Source organism: Hypanus sabinus, unplaced genomic scaffold, assembly GCF_030144855.1.
Source record: "Hypanus sabinus isolate sHypSab1 unplaced genomic scaffold, sHypSab1.hap1 scaffold_668, whole genome shotgun sequence".
Lineage (NCBI taxonomy): Eukaryota > Metazoa > Chordata > Chondrichthyes > Myliobatiformes > Dasyatidae > Hypanus > Hypanus sabinus.
In genome coordinates this window covers 254,713-273,660 of record NW_026781522.1, presented here as the reverse complement: position 1 = coordinate 273,660, position 18,948 = coordinate 254,713, and the positions used below count along the sequence as shown (strand labels likewise).

General features: G+C 44.0%; 1 protein-coding gene across 1 annotated transcript; it reads left to right on the top strand.

Annotated features, from left to right (window-relative positions):
- The first annotated feature begins 6 nt into the window (after positions 1 to 6).
- LOC132389821 (NACHT, LRR and PYD domains-containing protein 3-like) lies at positions 7 to 18,106 on the top strand. The gene is made up of 9 exons (XM_059962378.1): positions 7 to 137; positions 681 to 847; positions 3,583 to 3,754; positions 3,850 to 3,915; positions 11,574 to 13,311; positions 16,543 to 16,629; positions 16,783 to 16,953; positions 17,109 to 17,276; positions 17,441 to 18,106. Exons 1-9 carry the CDS (start codon positions 107 to 109, stop codon positions 17,541 to 17,543), a joined length of 2,703 nt encoding a protein of 900 aa, XP_059818361.1. The 5' UTR covers positions 7 to 106; the 3' UTR covers positions 17,544 to 18,106.
- The last annotated feature ends 842 nt before the right edge of the window (positions 18,107 to 18,948 follow it).

Sequence of the window (18,948 nt, the reverse complement as noted above, 5' to 3'; positions counted from 1 at the left end):
GGAGGAGCAAAGTCAGCCCAGAGACAGTGACGTCAGAGACATTGAGCAGGACCCTGGAACCGGCACCAGTGAGGCAACTGCCTGTCAGCTCGGAAGCTCATCAAACATGGAATTGTCAAGTCCCCAAGAAAGAGCGGGTGGGTAAAATATGAGGGTGATTTGTTCGCAGAATCCGGTAGCGAGGAGGGAAAATACAAGGCCTTGTTGTGGGGTTTGGTCAGAGGACAGGGGTGAATTGTGTATTTGTGTTACATGTGTTGTAATCGGGCACTTGTTACCCAGTACAGGAAATGACTTCCGATGACTTCCAGTGTGTGCATTAAGAGGAAATGCAGCTGTATGGGTGAAGAGAGCATTTCCAGAGGAGTGTTAAAGGAAATGTATTTACCTGGGAGTCTATGGGAAGAGCGTATCATTGACAGCCCCAGCATTAGCTGCCCATCCTAAATTGAAGTGGGTGGAGCGCTGGGGTGGGTTGAGCTCGTTTTAGATAATGTAATGATGAGAACACTGTTGGGTAGGTTTTTAAGGCTCCTGCTGGAGCTTGGGGCGAAATATGTGTTTGCAGCTGAATGCAGGTGAACTCTGAGATTGGAGACACGATGAGAGATAACGGCTTGAGAGCACTGAGACGAGGGATACTTGAGTTGTTGTCTACCTTCTCCTTTTTATATTCGTAGAGCCAGAGACTACAATTTCTGACCGCCTGGCGCAGGGGGACGAATATCAACTGTACCAACTGACAAAGTTCTACAGGGACAGACTGGAACAAGCGATTGAAGAAAGGGTTGAAAGACTCAGCAGGATGTTGAACATGGAGGGACATTTCAGTGCACAAGAAAATGAGGTGAGTGTATCTGGTGTATTGTCACAGAACTGCAGCTTTCTCAGCACATTGTGAACAAAATTAATCTCCTGCATATTTTAGGAGCTCAATTTGTTAATGGAGACTCTCATATCTGAATTTTCTCCAGCATATCGGGCTACTGCTGTAAAAGCTTGTTCAGGTGGGAAGCACTGGGAAATATAGGCTGAACGTCGGCTTTCCTATTCACACCTGCTGTACTTGTGTGATATAAGAGCAGTGACTGCATGCCTAGGCTGTTGAATTTTACACCTTATCGGAACAGTCAGTCAAACTCATCTGATGAATATCTCAGATTGTAAAGTGGGCCAATTGGCACCACTGCAATTACTGAGAGAGTGAAACTTGTTAAACACACCTGCTCTGGTTTCCAAATGAGATCCTAAACAAATGCCTGGCTTAGTGTTCTAGTGTTATAGGAAAGTACAGCATAAAAATAGGCTCTTTGGCCCATCTAGTTCACGCTGGACAATTTAAACAGCCTGCTCTCTTCGGATTTTACAAGGACTGTAGCCCTCTGTATCCCTGCCTTTCATGTATCTATCAAAACCTCTCTCAATAATTGTAATCGAACTTGCATGCGGTTCTTGCACTTTAGGCTTTTTCCACACACTTACAAATCCCACAATGAAGAGCATACCCTTCATGTTCTCCTTAAGATTTTCACCTTTCACATTAAACGATGACGTCTTGTTGTAGTGCCCCCAATCTAAGTGAAGAAAAACTGCAGGTATTTACCCGATCTCTCCCCTTCATGATTCTGCGTGCCTCTATCAAATCTCCGCTCAATCTTCTACGTACCAAGGAATAAAGTCGTAATCTATTCAATCTTTCCTTATAAGTCTGATCACGGTGTCACCAAGCAAAGTCCTTGTAAATTGTTTCTGTACTCTTACAACCATATTTACACCTTTCCTGTCGGAAGTGATCACAACTGCACACAAAATCCCATACTTGGCATCACCAACTTCTTACACAACTTCAAGCCGACATCCCAGCTACTGTACACAATATTTTCATTTATGGAGGCTAATGTGCCAAAAACATTCTTATCGATTCTTTATGAGCTGCCACTTTCAATGAATTATGGAGATGTATTCCTAATTTCCTTTGTACCATCACACTCTTCGTAGTCCTACCAGTCACTGTGCAAGACCTAGCATAGATGGTTCTACCGAAGTGCAACACATCGCAATTTTGTCATTAATTTGCATCTGCCCATTTTCAGCACATATCCCGCTGCAAGCAATGATAGAATTCCTCGCAGTCCACTGCACCCACCCTCAATCAATGTGTCATCCTCAAAGTCGCTCATTCAGTTAACCACGTTATTATCCAGTTCGTTGATACAGATGAGAAACAACGGACCAAGCACGATCCCTACGGCACACCACTAGTCAGAGGCCGTCAATCAGAGATGCAACCATATGCTACCACTCGCTGGCTTCTCAAATGCCGTGCTAAGGTCCATGTAGACAACATCCACTGTCTCGTCTTAAGCAGCCTTTCTAATAACTGCCGCGAAATACTGTATGGCGTTGGTTAGACACAAGCTACCACGCAGAAAGCTGAAATTTCATGACCACAGGAATCACGATTCTTTCCTAAAAGGGCAGAAAACGGAAAAAAGGGGAAATAGAAAGCTGCTGACAAGCTGAATATCTAATTACAGAGAGACTGGCGCACTCAATTTCAGGTCCCTCTCCATGGACCTCAGAAGCAGTCATGGTAAAGTCCTAGATCTGACCTATACAGCCAAAAGTCGCATGAGATAATTACATTTGTTACGCACGCCAGTCACACCAGTCACACTGCTCTCAATGAGATTCATTAATATCTGTAATATCTCCCCCTCAATCTGCACGATGAGATCTATCATATTATGATCAATGACACTTCAGGGTTCTTTTACCTTAAACTCCAAAGTCAAATCTGTCCCAATACAAAGCTTCTTACATATACAAGGCTCACCCGCATGCTGCTGTCTAAAGACACCTCCTCGGCATTCTACAAATTTTCTCTATTGGGATACAGCACCAACCTGATTTTCAAAACTACCTGCATAAGGAAATACTTCATAATTATTTTAATACTGATTTTTTATTTGCATGTCATTTCTATCTCCCATTGTAATTTGTAGCTCACATCTTATCTACTGTTCGGACCACAGTACATAATTTCCATCAGAGTCATTTTATCTTTCCCGTTTCATAACTCTACTCACAGGGTTCTACATCATCCTATTCAATGTCACCTCTTTCTAGGATTTGATTATCAACGGAGTCCAACTTATCGCTCCACCTAACTAAATGTTCTTTTGATACCATATTCATCCTTGGATGTATGTACCCAAATATGATCTTCTTTCAGTGATGCCCGCCGTCCAGATTCTTCTCTCTCGGTCTACCCAGCCTTCTGTCCTGGCTGTCACATCTTGTTGATGTAATATTGCACATTGACAGTCGAGCAAATTAATCAAGTTGCATCTACTGCTGGGTGTCATTTAATCCCAATTCATAGACAATATTGATTTGGAATTTCCTTCAGTTTTTGTTTCCCTGTTAATGACAATACAGAGATTTACTGAGAGGATGAGGCGTCAGCCCAGTAACTGCCGCTGTTCTAAAGCCAACGGGACAATGACCACATATTTTCCTCCACATTTCCCATGTTTTTTCTGTCTACCACGCAATAAAGCCATTGTTTCTATATTATAGAATGTCAATGAATTGACAGAGAAGGGAACGCGAGCGGAGAGTTCCGCACTCTTCCTCAGTTTGGTGATGGGCAAAGGATGCCGGATCCAAAGGGCGATATGGGACTCCTTTGTGAAAATGAGGACCGAGTTACCGAAGTTGGATAAAATACTAAAGGAAATACAGAAGTTCGGTATGTTAAATCCACGCACTGAATACAAAGTATCATTGAACGAAGGAGTTTTTCTTATATTAGCATAGTTTTCATTTTTCTTTTGATTTAACCAGGGCTTGATCCGCAGAAATACATGGACATCACCCAAGGGTTATCTGAGTTACCTGTACAACTGAGAGGTGAGTGATAAATGCACAGTTCAAACATCTCAAAAGTTAGACTGTGCCTTGGCAGAACTTACAACCGTAGAACCATAGAACACTACAGCAGAGTACAGGCCCTTCAGCCCTCCATGTTGTGCCGACCTATATAATCCTTAAAAAAAGTACTAAATCCACACCACCCGATAACTATCCATTTTCTTTCATCCATGTGCTGTCCAAGAGACTATTAAATATCCCTAATGTTATAGCCTCCGCCACAATCCCTGGCAAGTCATTCCAGGCATTCACAACCCTCTGTGTAAAAAAAAACTTACCCCTGATGTCTCCCCTGCACTTCCCTCCCTTAATTGTGTTCATATGTCCTCTGGTGTTTGCTGTTGGTGCCCTAGGAAACAGTACTGACTATCCACCCTATCTATGCCTCTCATAAGCTTGTAGATCTCTGTCAAGTCCCCTCTCATTCTTCTACGCACCAAAGAGAAAAGTTCCAGCTCTGCTAACCGTGCGTCGTAAGACTTGTTCTGCAAACCAGGCATCATCCTGGTAAATCTTCTCTGCACCCTCTCCATAGCTTCCTAAAATGAGGTGACCAGAATTAAACACAATATTCTAAGATGGTTTCAACAGTGATTTGCAGAGTTGTAACATGACCCCTCTACTCTTGAACTCAGTCCCCCTGTTAATGATGCCTAGCATCGCCTAGGTCTACTTAAATACCCTATCAACCTGTGCAGCGACCTTGAGGGATGTATGGATTTGAACCCCAAGGTCCCTTTTGTCATCCGCACTCTTAAGTAACTGACCATTAATCCTGTACTCAGTCTTCTGGTTTGTCCTTCCAAAATGCGTCACCTCACAATTGTCCGGATTGAATTCCATCTGGTAATCCATCTGGAACTCCCATTTGGTAATCAAAATTCGGCATAATTTATTTGCGGATCTCTGCATACAGTTACAATTCAGAGAATCTCTCGTTGGAACCAAAATGTTGCAATCTATTTTTCCACTAATCCAGTTGTACGAGTTCGTGAAGCCATTGCTCCTGATCCAACGCACTGGGAATCCCCACACTCCCCAGGCGGCTCTTGGTAGATTGGATCATCCAATGCAGGTCACTTACCTGACGGTAGACCTTTTAGATTCGAAAACACCATGTCTTCATAATAGCACTGAATTCTGCACCTGATATGCTTGATAATTAGGCAGACTGCTGGACTCTTCCATGTTAACGCCGACAGAAATTATCTGTTGAGTTTGCCCACATTATTGTTGGTTCCTGTTACTACAACTCCTTTATCATTTTCCAGCAGACTGATATCCATCGACTCCTTATTTTACTATTCATATAACTTTTGGTATTTTCTTTGATATCATTGAACATATCCTTCTATTTCCTGCGCATTTATGTGTACATCTTGGAGCATATTTAATAGGCCTATCACAGTCGTCTCCAGACAGTATATTCGATTCACGAGTCTGTGGTTTGAAAAATAACCCCACCCACATTTTCTTTGAATTTATCCCTTCTGAACTTATCTAAGTGACCTCTGGTATTAGATATTTCAATCCTGGGTAAAAACGTACTGACTGTCTACTCTAAGTTGGCCGCCATAAACCTTATACTCCTCCATTGTGTCTCTCCTCAACGTCCAGAGTAAACAAGATACTTGAGTCCAGGCAGCATCCTGATGAATCAATCCTGCGCCCTCTCCAACCCTTTCAAAGGTCCGACTAAAAGACTGAATGCAAGACTCCAGATGCGGGCTAAGAACTTAAGACCCAGTACCGGGATCAGCGCAAGCGGCTCATCAAAATTGTTCCGCATATCCTCTAATACCCACTGTCCTGCCCTCTTCCAGTACATTTTGAAGCCTTCACCAGTTAGGAACCTATCAAACTGCATTTTAAATATACCCAAACGACTTGTCCTTCAGAGGCGCTCTATGAGAAGAATTTCACACAAATTCACCTCCTCTTCTCTCATAAAAAGGGACAAGGAGGTGGATCTGTGAAATTCTGCGGTTTTCTGCTTTGGTCCCAGACTCCTCCACTACAGGACACACCCTCTGCATACCCACTCTATATGGGCCTTTAAGATTCGATAGGTTTCAATGAGAACCACTTCATTCCAAACCCCACCATTTCCCAACTCCCACACCACCTTAGTCTGAACTCCAGCAACAAAACGCTCTTCATACGGTAAGACTTTCATTCCCGGGATATTTTTTGTGAACCTCCGCTCCAATAGCAGTACAGCATTCGTTAAAATATCTGAACTTGATCCCAGTTTTTTAAATAGTTTACACCTCATTCCTTTTACCAAATTGCATGACTGTACACCTTCCTACGCTGTATTTCACCTGCCACTTCCTTGTCCATTCTCTGAATCGCTCTAAGTCCTCCTACAGTCTGAACTACAAACTGCACCACACGGGCCTGACATTGAAAGGCGGATTCTCTGCTTGACCTGAGTTTTTTACAGCTGCAAAACAACTTCCCAACTGAGATCCTGAACTAATACAGACAAGCACGTGTCTTGTCTTCCTATCCACTCTATCTGTCTATCCATATCGATACAGGTGCGTGTATGCGTGTGCGCATGCGTACATGCATCGGATCCCACAGTGGATCGCCGTGGAGCATCACTGGTCAAGGAACAAGGAATCCTGCCAGAATAAATTATAATTAACATTAGTATCCGTCTTCCACAGAGAAGAAAATAATGAATCCAATAAGCCAATTCTACACAGTTCTCAAGCATGTTATTTTCTGAATGAGACCTTGACATTGTCAAACGCACTAACACAATCGCAATCGACAATACCGACTTCGTCGCCTCATAGAAGAACTCGAACAAGTTACCAAGACCCTGCATTCACCCCGCCTGAAACAGTGCTATTTAATCCAAACGCAGATCAAACATTCGTTTTCCACGTACTCTCATGAGTCTAAAGATAGAAAAGTCTGAAAATATGTCTACCTGTCTCAAGAGCAGCTTTTATTCTGCATTCCTTACACTAACGAAGAGCCACATATTATTTCATAATGGGCTGTTCAATATAATAAAATCATGTTGTATATGAAATTATAACATCATGCATCTTGGCAATAATAAATACTCACTAGATAACTGCAATATACCTACAGATTGAGCAATAAGGATATAAGGATGCTGAAAGGGTATGAAAGGATTTAAAGAACATCTGACAATAGATGATATAACTGTAAATCAATCTCAGAGGAGAAGCACAAAAATTCATGTTGTTATATTGACTAGGAAAAAAATTGGTTCCATCTCACATTTATGCTTAATGGAATATGTGTAAGGTAGAGATAATACGTGTGAAATTTCGATCTTATCGGCTGAGGCATTGGCGTACTGTAATCACGTTATCAATTAAGACAGAACAAACACCGGCGTCAAAATACGCCAAAATATGTTCCAAGGCGACCAACTAAACCCACAATAGCTTTGTCTAACTTTAATCCCGCTCTCTTTACTGAGCAGGACAAAAATAGGGTCTCAAGTTAAAAAAAAATAAATAGGTAAGTTACCCCTTGACAAACGTGCCAGGCTTGGCTGATTTGAAATTATACGCTCCTTCTTCAGTAAAGCTGAAAGAATTAATTCCAATAATAGCAGCACCCACAAAATGTTGGAGGAACCCAATAGGCCAGACAGCATCTATGGAAGCGAGTAAACAGCTGGCTTTTCGGTCGAGACCCTTCATCAGGACTAGAAAAGAAGTGGGAAAAGTAGGATAACAAGTTGGGAGAACCGGAGGAAGAAGTTGAAGTTGGCAGATGGTAGATGAAAATGGGAGAGGAAGAGATGATGAAGTGAAAAGCTAGGAACTTGTGTTGCTGAACTGGAGAAGGGAAAACCTGATGGGAGAGGACAGAAGAATGGGAATAGGGAGGAGCACCAGAGGGATATGATGGACGGGTCAGGAGATACGGTGAGATAGGGAAACGGGACTGGGGAATAGTGAAGGAATGGAGGGAGGCAATTATCGGAAGTTTGAAAAATAGGTATTCATGCCTTCAGGACGAAGGCCAGCCGACGTAAACTAAGATTTTGCTCCTCCACCATAAGGCATGGTTTCAGCGTAGTAGTAGAGGAGGACGGGAATGGGAAGCGGAATTGAAATGGTTGGCTACAGGGAGATCCCGCTTTTTCTCGTGGACGGACTTAGGTGCTTGGTGAAACATCAGGAGCATTGGATACCCCAAAAGACTCGCAGCAAAGGGGCGCCTCAGCTGGAAGAACTAGTTGGGACCCAGAATGTTAATGAGAGGAGATGCGGCAGTAGGTGTGTCACTTGTTCCATTGTAAGGTTAATTACCGGGAGGTTAATCAGTGAGGAAGGACGAGTGGACAGGGAATTCGCATAGGGCGCAATCTCTGCAGAAAGTGGAAATTGGTGGCGGGGCCTGGTGTAGGGAAAAACGTGCTTAGAGCTGGTAACACGTTCGAGACAGCGGATCATACAGAGAATTATGTGATGGATGTGAAGGCTACTGATGTGGTAGGTGAGGACAAGAAGACGTCTATCCCTGATGTGACAGTGTCAGGATGGGGTGAGGCCAGTTGAGAGCGACTTGGTAGAGATGAGGGTTAGGGCCCCGTTAAATGGGAGGAAGGAAATCCCCTTTCTTTGATGAAGGATCCTCGTGTTCGGCACTGTAAATAGTAGAGTTATTTCCCGAAGATACAAACATAAACTTCGGAGAATGTTAAACATGAGGGAAAGTGCAGCGGAGCTGTTAGAACATAATACCGAGCTTCAGGATACAACAAAACCGATCGGTGAATATGAAATATGTAAATATTTGGGATATCAACAAGCAGAGATTGACGTGTGGCAAAGGGAAATCTTCCGACAGAATTTACTTCAACGCAGAAAATCTGCCAAAGAGAGTTCAACGGTGAAAATATAACGAATCCAGTAAACACTTCAGCTGTACCCCTATTAACGCATTATGTTAATAGTGCGAGTCTGTGGTGGCCAGTACTGTTGTTGTGTGCTGGGCAAACAGGCTGAGGGTAGCAGACACCAACAGAATCAACAAACTCATTCGTAAGGCCAGTGATGTTGTGGGAGTGGAACTGGACTCCCTGACGGTGGTGTCTGAAAAGAGGATGCTGTTTTAGGCACAGGAGTACATTCAGCCAGAGACTCATTCCACCGAGATGTAACACTGAGCGTCACAGGAAGTCATTGCTGCCTGTGGCCATCAAACTTTACAATTCCTCCCTCGGAGTGTCAGTCACCCTGAGCCAATAGCTGGTCCTGGACTTATCTTTCCACTTGGCATAATTTAGCTATTATTATTTAATTATTTATGGGTTTATATTGCTATATTTCTACACTATTTTTGGTTGGTGCGACTGTAACGAACCCCAATTTCCCTTGGGATCAATAAAGTATGTCTATCTGTCTGTCTGACTATGTAGACAGAATATCCATGTCCAAAATCGATCTGAAACATTTCAGAAGTAAAATAAGAACAGAAGTAATAACATTTAGAAACCACCATGCGCACACGTACTAACGTAGATTAACACGGGCTAGGACAGTATGAGGCGGAAGAGGAACCGACAGAAAAACACAATTAGATAAAAAAAATGAGAATCAGAATCCGGTTGAATATCATCAGGATATTTTGTGAAGCACTCCATACAAGTGCGTGCAATTCTGTTAAGAGGTACACATCACTGAACGTAAATGAAAGCACACCCATAAAGGTGAATAAATTATCTCTATCGAAGTGAGAGTTAATCAATGAATCTCCATTGAAGCATTCCCACGATCTGAACATACGAGTTATCGACAAGGAAGTACTGAAGGCCTGTCTCAGAGTTGGAGGCATTTTCTGAGAAACAGAGGGGATCGTTGTGGCAATACAGAACCAGGTGGTTAACACAAATAAGTTTATTAAGTAATAGATTAAAGACCGTCAAGTTCAAAATGATAAATGTCGGAAATGCCAGAAAAACCAGAAACAATCCAACAGATTACACAATGTTGCCGCAGTATTATTATCAGCAACAACAACAACAAATTATGATGATAATAATAATGACAATAATAACAACAAAGAGCAGACGGAAATCAATGAGTGAGAAACGCTATAAATGTGCTGAGTTAAAAGGAGAAATTGAAAGACTATGGAACATGAACAGTGTATACACAGTCCAGATGCCAATAATTTTATCTAGTACCGTCCAAAGTCACGACAACATAGTGTTAAACAATCAGGCATGCATAGCAATAACTATGTATATCTCCAGAAAGCGCCAATAGTAAACATCACTAAAATAGTCCAAAGGTTCTTTGCGATTGATAAGTGAGCCTAATTGGCTATGCCCGCACCCCAGATTTTACTAGGTTGAACCACGAAAATAAAAATAATATTAACAGCAATGATAACAAAAATGACATAAATAATAATAATGTTATTATTATAATCATTATTAATTTTAAGCACTTTTCAGACACACTTTGTAGTTGAAACAGAATTACAATGGAATAAACTACAAACAAGAAAATAAAAGGAAAAGTTTTGTTAGTGTGAAAAATAAACGTTTGGAGCTGGTGTTTAAAAGTGACAGCTGAGTCAGCATCCCTCACACATCAAATACAAATGTTTTAGGCGCTCGAGTTGTATACATGCTTTCAAGTGTTTTCCACAACACTACTTTTAATTGTTTAACTCTGTAGCTCAGGAGCTTAGTTCAAAAAAAGAAAAGCTGTCCTGCCAATTATTCTTCTGTTTTGTGCCTTATTGTCTGCCTGCACTGCATTTTATTGCCAACTGCAACACTGTTTCCTTGAACTATTCCGTTTCGTTCTTCCTTTTACAGCCTCAATACACAGCTGTGATGAACTGATCGCTATGAATGACAGACAAAAATCTTTAACATTATATCTTGGTGCATGCGACAATAATAAACCGATTTAGAGTTTGATAGTTGTCAATATAGACCGCCTCAGATGCCTGTCGCCAGACCGATCAATAGCAGTTGCCAAGACTTCACCGCAAACATGACGTACATCAATTGTTGACATTCCCATTTCCGCATATTCTCTTCCATCTTTCTTCTCTTCCTCCGTCTCTGCAACTGAAAACGACTGATTTTCTGACTTGTAATTCATATGGATTTTCGATTCAAAACTTCCCTGTGATTCACTCCACAGATGCTGCCCTGAGTATTTCACGCATATTTTGCTTCTGTTTTAATGTAAGAGCGGTGAACACCTGTGAATCCCCAATGTGCAACTTTGCTAAATACAGTCTATGCATACGACATCAGCATTAACATCAGCTGTCAATATTGAATACAATGTTTTACATGTTGTGAGTTTTACATATTTACTGTAATGGTAAACTTGCTTTGAAGCTCAGTCAGGATTGCAAGAGCAAAATCAGGGAAATGTACACCTTCAGCAGTAATTAGTACCAGATTATGAGCATTGGGTCTTCTCTGGGACATACATTACTATCAGTTCCAGTGCCTGTGATCAGAATTCTACTTTCTGTCCTAATCGCCATGGAAACATTGAATTAATTCATGTAATCTCAAACAATGAATTTTGAAATGCAGTTATAAGGTTCTTTGTTGGCTAGGAAATTTAACATTTTGACGATGTTCTCTATTCCCATTAAAGATGTTCAACAGAAACACAAGGAGACCCTGCGGGAACGAACTGAAACACTGAGAGTGAACACGATCCTGATGAGGGAGAAGGTGAAGGTTTTCCAGCTGGTTGATCGATACGCTGAGCTCACGGTCATTTCTACTGTTCGAGGTCGGAGACTGGTGGAACATGAGCTGCTGGCAAGAGGCAGAGAGCATGAACAATTGAGAGATAAACATCTCCGCGGAGAGCTGGAAAAAATCCGGACTGATCAATTATTCCAGAGCAGCTTCTCCCGGAGTAACTCCAAATCTGGGAGTTCGGCAGCGGTGGCCGGAGTACCAGGGATCGGGAAAACAACAATGGTACAAAAGATTGTTTATGACTGGGCCACGGGGATAATATACCAACAATTTCAATTTGTTTTCAGTTTCAAATTCCGGGATTTTAACTCCATTAACTGTAGAATAAACCTGAGGAAACTGATTCTGGATCAATATCCCTACTTTGGGAATTTGCTGAGAGAGGTCTGGGAGAACCCACAGAAATTGCTTTTTATATTTGATGGCTTGGATGAATTCAAACACAAGATCGATTTTACTGATAGTCGGGGATGTACAGAATCTCAGGACTCATGCACAGATCCTAAGTTCAAGTGCAAGGTGTCTGACATTGTGTGCAGTTTAATCCAGGGCAAGCTGCTCCCAGGGTGTTCAGTGCTGGTGACCACCCGTCCCACTGCGTTACATTTATTGGAAGAAGCAGACATCAGTGTCGCTGCTGAAATCCTGGGATTTGTTGGTGAGGAGCGGAAGGAATATTTCATCAGACATTTTGAAGATCAGACAGTGGCAGCAGCTGTTTTTAAACACGTGAAGGAGAACGAGATCCTGTACACCATGAGCTACAACCCCTCCTACTGCTGGATCCTCGCTCTGGCACTGGGCCCCTTCTTCACAAAGAAGGTCAGGGATCTGCATCGAGTTCCCAAGACCATCACCCAACTGTATTCCTACTATATTTACAACATCCTGAAAAACCACAGCCGTGAGATTGAGAACCCCCGTGATGTGTTACTCAGGGTTGGTCAGATGGCCTTCAGAGGGGTGTCCGAGAGGAAGATTGTGTTTACAGATGCGGATTTGATCAACTACAATCTGCAGCCTTCCCAGTTCCTGTCCGGATTCCTGATGGAGCTCTTGGAGAGAGAGGATTCTGCTCAGAGTGTGGTGTACACATTCCCACACCTCACCATCCAAGAGTTTGTAGCTGCAGTCGCACAATTCCTGAATCCACATCCCGGGGATATCCTGAAATTCCTCACTGAAGCCCACAACGCGACCGATGGGCGATTTGAGGTATTTCTCCGTTTTGTTGCTGGTCTCTCCTCCCCAATGACAGCTCGGTGCCTGGAGGAGTTTCTGGGTCGATTTCCTCATGAAACAACCTGCCGGGTGATTGACTGGGTGAGGGAGGAGTTTAAACGCCAGAGTGGAAACACGAGGAGTGAAGCTGGTAAAAGGAGGCTCCTGAACACATTGCACTACCTGTTTGAGTCAAATAATCCTGGACTGGCTCAGGCCCCACTGGAATCTTTGGAAACACTTTCACTCCGTGGAGTGACACTGACCCCGGTTGACTGCGCGGTCCTGTCTCATGTCATCGGATTTTGTGATACAATAAAACACCTCGACCTGGTTCGCTGCCACATTCAGTGTGAAGGAATCGAACGGCTGGGACCCGGGCTGCACAAATGCCAGAACTTGGAGTAACTTGATTTATCTCTCATTCTCAACTGGGAAACTCATCTATTGTGTTGTTTGAATGTGAAAGTATTTGTGGTTATATTTACAGATGGGGTTTTGGTCAACTGCGATCTGAAGCCTTCCCAGATTCTCTCCGGGTTCCTGTTGGACAGATTAGGAGAAAGTGTCAAGAAAGTGGCAAATGGAATACAATATAGGAAAATGCATGATCGTGCATTTTGGGAGTAGAAATAAATATGCGGAATATTTTCTAAACAGGGAGAACATCCATGAACCTGAGAGGCAGAGGGACTTGGGAGTTCTTGTGCAGCACACCCTGAAGTGTAACTTGCAGGTTGAGTCGATGGTCAGAAAGGCAAACACCATGTTTACATTAATTTCAAGATGTCTGGAATACAACAACAAAGATGCGATGCTGAGCCTTCAAGGCACTGGCGCGGTCTCACTTTGAGTATTGTGACCAGGTTTCGTCCCCTCATCTGAGAAAAGGAGAAGGTCCAGAAGAGGTTCACAACGATGATTCCAGGAATGAAAGGGTTATACTGAGACGTTTAATCGCTCTGGGTTTGTACTCTCTGGAACTGAGAAGGATGAGGAGGAATCTGATTGAAACCTTTTGAATGTTGGGAGGCCGAGATGGACTAGATGTTTCTCATGGCTGCAGAGTCTAGAAAAGAGGGCGCCATTTCAGAACAGAGATACGGCGAAATTTCTGTAGCCAAAGGGTGGTGAATTTGTGCAATTTGTTGCCACAGGCAGCTTTGAAGAGCAGGTTGTTGGGGGTATTTAAGGCAAAGATTGATAGGTTCTTAATTGGGCATGGCATCAAAGGTTGCGGGGAGAAGGCCGGGAACTGGGGATGAGGAGGTTCTGAGCCAGAGGGCCTAATTCTGCTCTCATGTTCTTATGGTCTTGTAGTGTTAAACTGTAGTAAATCCGATTGTGGAGAATTGTCGCAAATAACCAGGACATCGGCCAGTAATTTCCCAAAGACAAGAGGGTTCCATAGTTCCTTGTAAATCGATGTTGGAAACTTCATCAGATCCATTAACAACAGCTATTGCTTTGATTGTAGTAAATCACTGACTCTTTCTCGCTGTCATTGTCCATTGACAGTATTCTTTCTCATTGTTACTGACACCCAGAACGAGACTGATTGCAGCTGGTGGGTCAGAGCCTCACACCCCCTTCCCAGTGAGGGACAAGAGACCTTCAGCAGAATGACAGCTATAGAGATACCTCTGAGACAGCCCTCCACCTGCCCTATCCCGCGTGTGACTGTGCTCACTGCCATATATGCAGCTCCCATGTGGGCATTCTTCTCCCGACAGCGGGACTCAGTTCAGATTAACTCTTCCCACCCGATCGACCTCTTCAACCCCTTGCACCAATGGGGATCTATTTCCCTATCCCTATTTCCACTGTGGGATCTTTCTTCCCCAAACTTCTTCCACCCTTCGGGATCATTCTTCCCCATCCCGCGTCCCTCAATGGGGCCTCTCTCACACATTCCCTCTTCATCCTTTGGGATCTCCGTCCCTCAGCCCTATTCCTCATGTCGGATCACCCCTCCCCATCTCCCTTCCTCATAGAAACATATAAAACCTGCGGCACAATACTGGCCCCTCCGCCCACAAAGTTTTGACGAAAACTTCACTGCCTTAGAAATTGTTAGGCTTACCTTTAGCCCGCTATTTTTCTATGCTCCACGTAGCTATCCCAAAGCCTCTCAAAAGCCCCTATCGTATCTGCCTCCACCACCGTTGCCGCCGGCCCATTTCACGCACTTTCCACTCCGAGTAAAAAAAAAACTTACACCGATATCTCCTCTCGTGGCAACAATTTCAGCCCTGGAGGAAAAACTGACTATCCACACGATAAATGTCTCTTACCATCTTGTACACGTCTATCAGTTCACCTCGCATCTTCCTTCACTATTCGCTATTCGTTACTCAGGCTATTCTCATAAGGCATGCTTGCCAATTCAGGCAACAACCTTGTAAATCTCCTCTGCACCCTTTCTATGGTTTCCTGTATTGAGGTAGCCAGAAATGACCGCAGTAATCCCAGTGGGATCTGACAAGAATCCTATATAGATGCAACATTACCTCTCGGCTCCGAAATTCAATTCCACGATTGATGAAGGCCAATACACCATTCGACTTCTTTACTACAGAGTCAACCTGCGCAGGTGCTTTGAGCGTCCTATGGACTCGGACCCCAAGATCTCTACAATTTTCCACACTGCCAAGAACCTTACCATGAATACTATATTCTGTCATCTTATTTGACCTACCAAAATGAACAACTTCACACTTATCTGGGTTGAACTCTATCTGCCTCTTCTCAGCCCAGTTCTGCATCCTATCAATGTCCCGCTGTAACCTCTGACAGCCCTCCACACTATCCACAACACCTCCAACCTTTGTGTCATCCGCAAACTTACTAAGGCATCCCTCCACTTCCTCATCCAGGTCATTTATAAAAATCGCGAAGAGTAGGGGTCCCAGAACAGATCCCTGAGGCACTCCACTGGTGACTGAACTCCATGCAGAAAATGACCCGTCAACAAGCAAACTTTTCCTTCTGTGAGCAAGCCAGTTCTGGATCCACAAAGCAATGTCCCCTTGGATCCCATGCCTCCTTACTTTCTCAATAAGCCTTGCATGGAGTACTTTATCAAATGCCTTACTGAAATCCATACACACTATATCTACTGCTCTACCTTCATCAAAATATTCAGTCACATCCTCAAAAATTCAGTTAAGCTGGTAAGGCACGACCTGCCCTTTACAAAGCCATGCTGACTACTCCTAAACATGTTATACATCTCCAATTGTTCATAAATCCTCAGGTGGGATCTTCTTCCTGTCTCGCTTTTCATTTGTTCCGCAATCTCCCGTGGTCATTTTCCCATTCACAACTCCTCCACACTTTTCTATCTTTCACCCTTGCCCTTCCAACGCTGTTTCTTCAGGAACTCAATTTCTCACCGTCAGTGAATGAGAAATTGGGATGTTTACAAGATCACACCGACAGTCTCAATTACCGACATAGATCTTACCCTGGACTGAGCAGTAAGGGACATTGACAGAGAGGGGAATTCCAATCTGTGATTTACTGAAGGATTTAATGTTTCCTGAAATATCCGAGTGAGAGAAACTCCCACGGACCCACGGTTTGAATCATTTGGTTCGTCAAATTTATTCATAAATTGTTCTATTTGTGTTTAGACTTGGAACGAATGAACTGGGCGATTCAGGAATGAAACTGGTTTCTGCGGCTCTGAGAATCCCGGAGTGTAAAATACAGAAACTGTGGTAAGTACCAGACTGTGGAAGATTGTTTATAGTCACAGGTTCTCTGTTACTGAACAATAATGTGATCAGTAATTGTGTCACTGATAAACACTGGGGATTTGTACCGTCTCCTGTCTCTCTGTGTACTTCACCCTCACTCTCTCTCATCTCCAGGCTGTGGGATGTCGGTCTTACAGATTCTGGTGCCGAGGATTTTGCCTCCGCACTCGGCATAAACCGGTCAGTGACGGTGCTGAACCTAAATGATAATAAACTGGGAGATTCAGGAGTGAAACTGGTGTCTGCGGCTCTGAGGAAACGGGAGTGTAAAATACAGAAACTGTGGTAAGTACCAGACTGTGGGAGATTGTGTTTACAGTCACTGGGTGACTGACACTGAACATTAATGTGATCAGTAATTGTGTTACTGATAAACACTGGGGATTTGTACCGTCTCCTGTCTCTCAGTGTCCTTCACCCTCACTCTCTCTCATCTCCAGGTTGGACAATGCCGGTCTCACCGATTCTGGTGCCGAAGATGTCGTCTCCGCTCTCTGTGCAATCCCATCACTGACAGAGCTGTACCTGGCATTAAATTCGCTGACAGACCGTTCTGTTCCCGCTCTCCGCCGCCTCATACTGAGCCTCCCGGGTCTGAAGCGATTCCGGTGAGTATTTGTGTTAATATCCAATGTGATAAAATATCATCCGTTTCGGGGGGTTTCTGGTGATAGCTGTCTGTGAGTGTTGTTGAAGCATTAACACTAGACCCCTGTTACTGACACTGTTGTGTAATCTGTTTAACTCATCTTTATTCTTCCATCTCATTCAGGCTGTGGAGAAATGATTTCAGTCCGACCGGGGAGAAAGAACTGAGATCTCTGCAGGAACCCAGACCCGAACTGAGAGTGTTCCTGACTGAGAGCGATCCGTGAACATCTGAAAGTGTCAGCATCTCCATCCGCGGGATGGGGGACAATTTGACTGATTTCCCGCCCTCACACTTAATGGCCTCCGTCCCCATTAATGGCCAGGCGCAAGGTTTACTTCTGACGGACCGGGTAGCGGCCCTGAACTGTGTGACGTCAGAGGTGATCCCGCAGCCTCTTGTCCAGCAGCGCTGCTTCCGCTGAATGTCCGGGCCCAAGTGTATCCAGAGGGACCCTGGGGAATTGCACAGACAGGAAGAGCCCATTGTCGGGACTTGTCTGAGACACGAGAGTCCAGCTGTGATTATCCAGGGAGGGAATCCTTCTGCTGACTTTGCAGAGGACGGTGCATACTGCCGGCTAGCCGATGTCAAATTGATAAATACCTCTGCAGTGACCCTGGATCTGCTACGATATCGGGCACGGCTCTGATGTGTGTTTTAAAAACGATTGGTTTTCCGATTCAGGTGACGGTGAGAACGCGACTGATTACTAAATCTAATAATCGTGATCAGTTAATTGTGTGTGGCTGTGGGTGAATCGGGAGCAGCTCATTCATTCCAGCACGTGGCTGGTCACATGCTATTTATATTATATTTGTCATGATATAAACAATAAACAGCTACAAGTTCTGTCTGGTTGTCAGGGTTGATTCTTATTTGAGGTAAATATGGCCCCGCGCACATTGTGCACTGCAACAGTGGGTCTGATATCCTCACGTTGACACAACAGCATTTCATCATCAGGCAATGGGATCTCGGTTTCACACAGGCTGGTGCCCAAGATCTCGCCCCCCACCCAGGACCAACGCCGACACAGCGCTATTCTTGCTCCCCATACATGGGAATTTCCACCAGGTACGGTTTTCTCCTGACTCGCCCACATGCGCACATTTTTGACCCAGCAGAACGGAGTTAAAAGAAGACAAAAGAGATTAGAAATGTGTCGACTAATGTCCCGAGTACGAGAGGAATGCGGGATGAAACACCGGCATTAAACAAGGGGTGACTCTCCCTCTGCACCGCCTTATCGGTGACTCCCGGGGTCAGACACACGGTGAAGCTCCTTCGAACCTTTCCATCAAAAAATCCCTGGATCAAGCACAAAGTGAAGCTTTTTACCACACTATCTCATCAAACATTCCTGGGGCAGACAAACATCGAAGCTCCCTTCATAGCTCTCATCTCTACCATTGAGACCCCATACTTGCCCCCTCGCGTAGTCTTTGCACTGCCCCGCGCGCTCTCCTTGCTCCGCCCCACTCCCCCCTACCCGGCGCTCTTCTTAGTATTCGACCAGAAACCTATTAGAAAAGAGACTCTCATTGCATTCGGCAATTTAGCTTGAAACTAATGCTCAGGGATACGCCCCCCACCCCCACGCACACAGACGGAATGAATCTCTGTAGAAG

Excerpts from the sequence above, each read along its gene's own strand:
- LOC132389821 (XM_059962378.1), top strand. The coding sequence starts at position 107 with ATGGAATTGTCAAGTCCCCAAGAAAGAGCGG. Across the intron at positions 3,916-11,573 it reads GTTACCTGTACAACTGAGAG|ATGTTCAACAGAAACACAAG; the intron begins GTGAGTGATAAA and ends TTCCCATTAAAG. Across the intron at positions 16,630-16,782 it reads TGTAAAATACAGAAACTGTG|GCTGTGGGATGTCGGTCTTA; the intron begins GTAAGTACCAGA and ends TCTCATCTCCAG.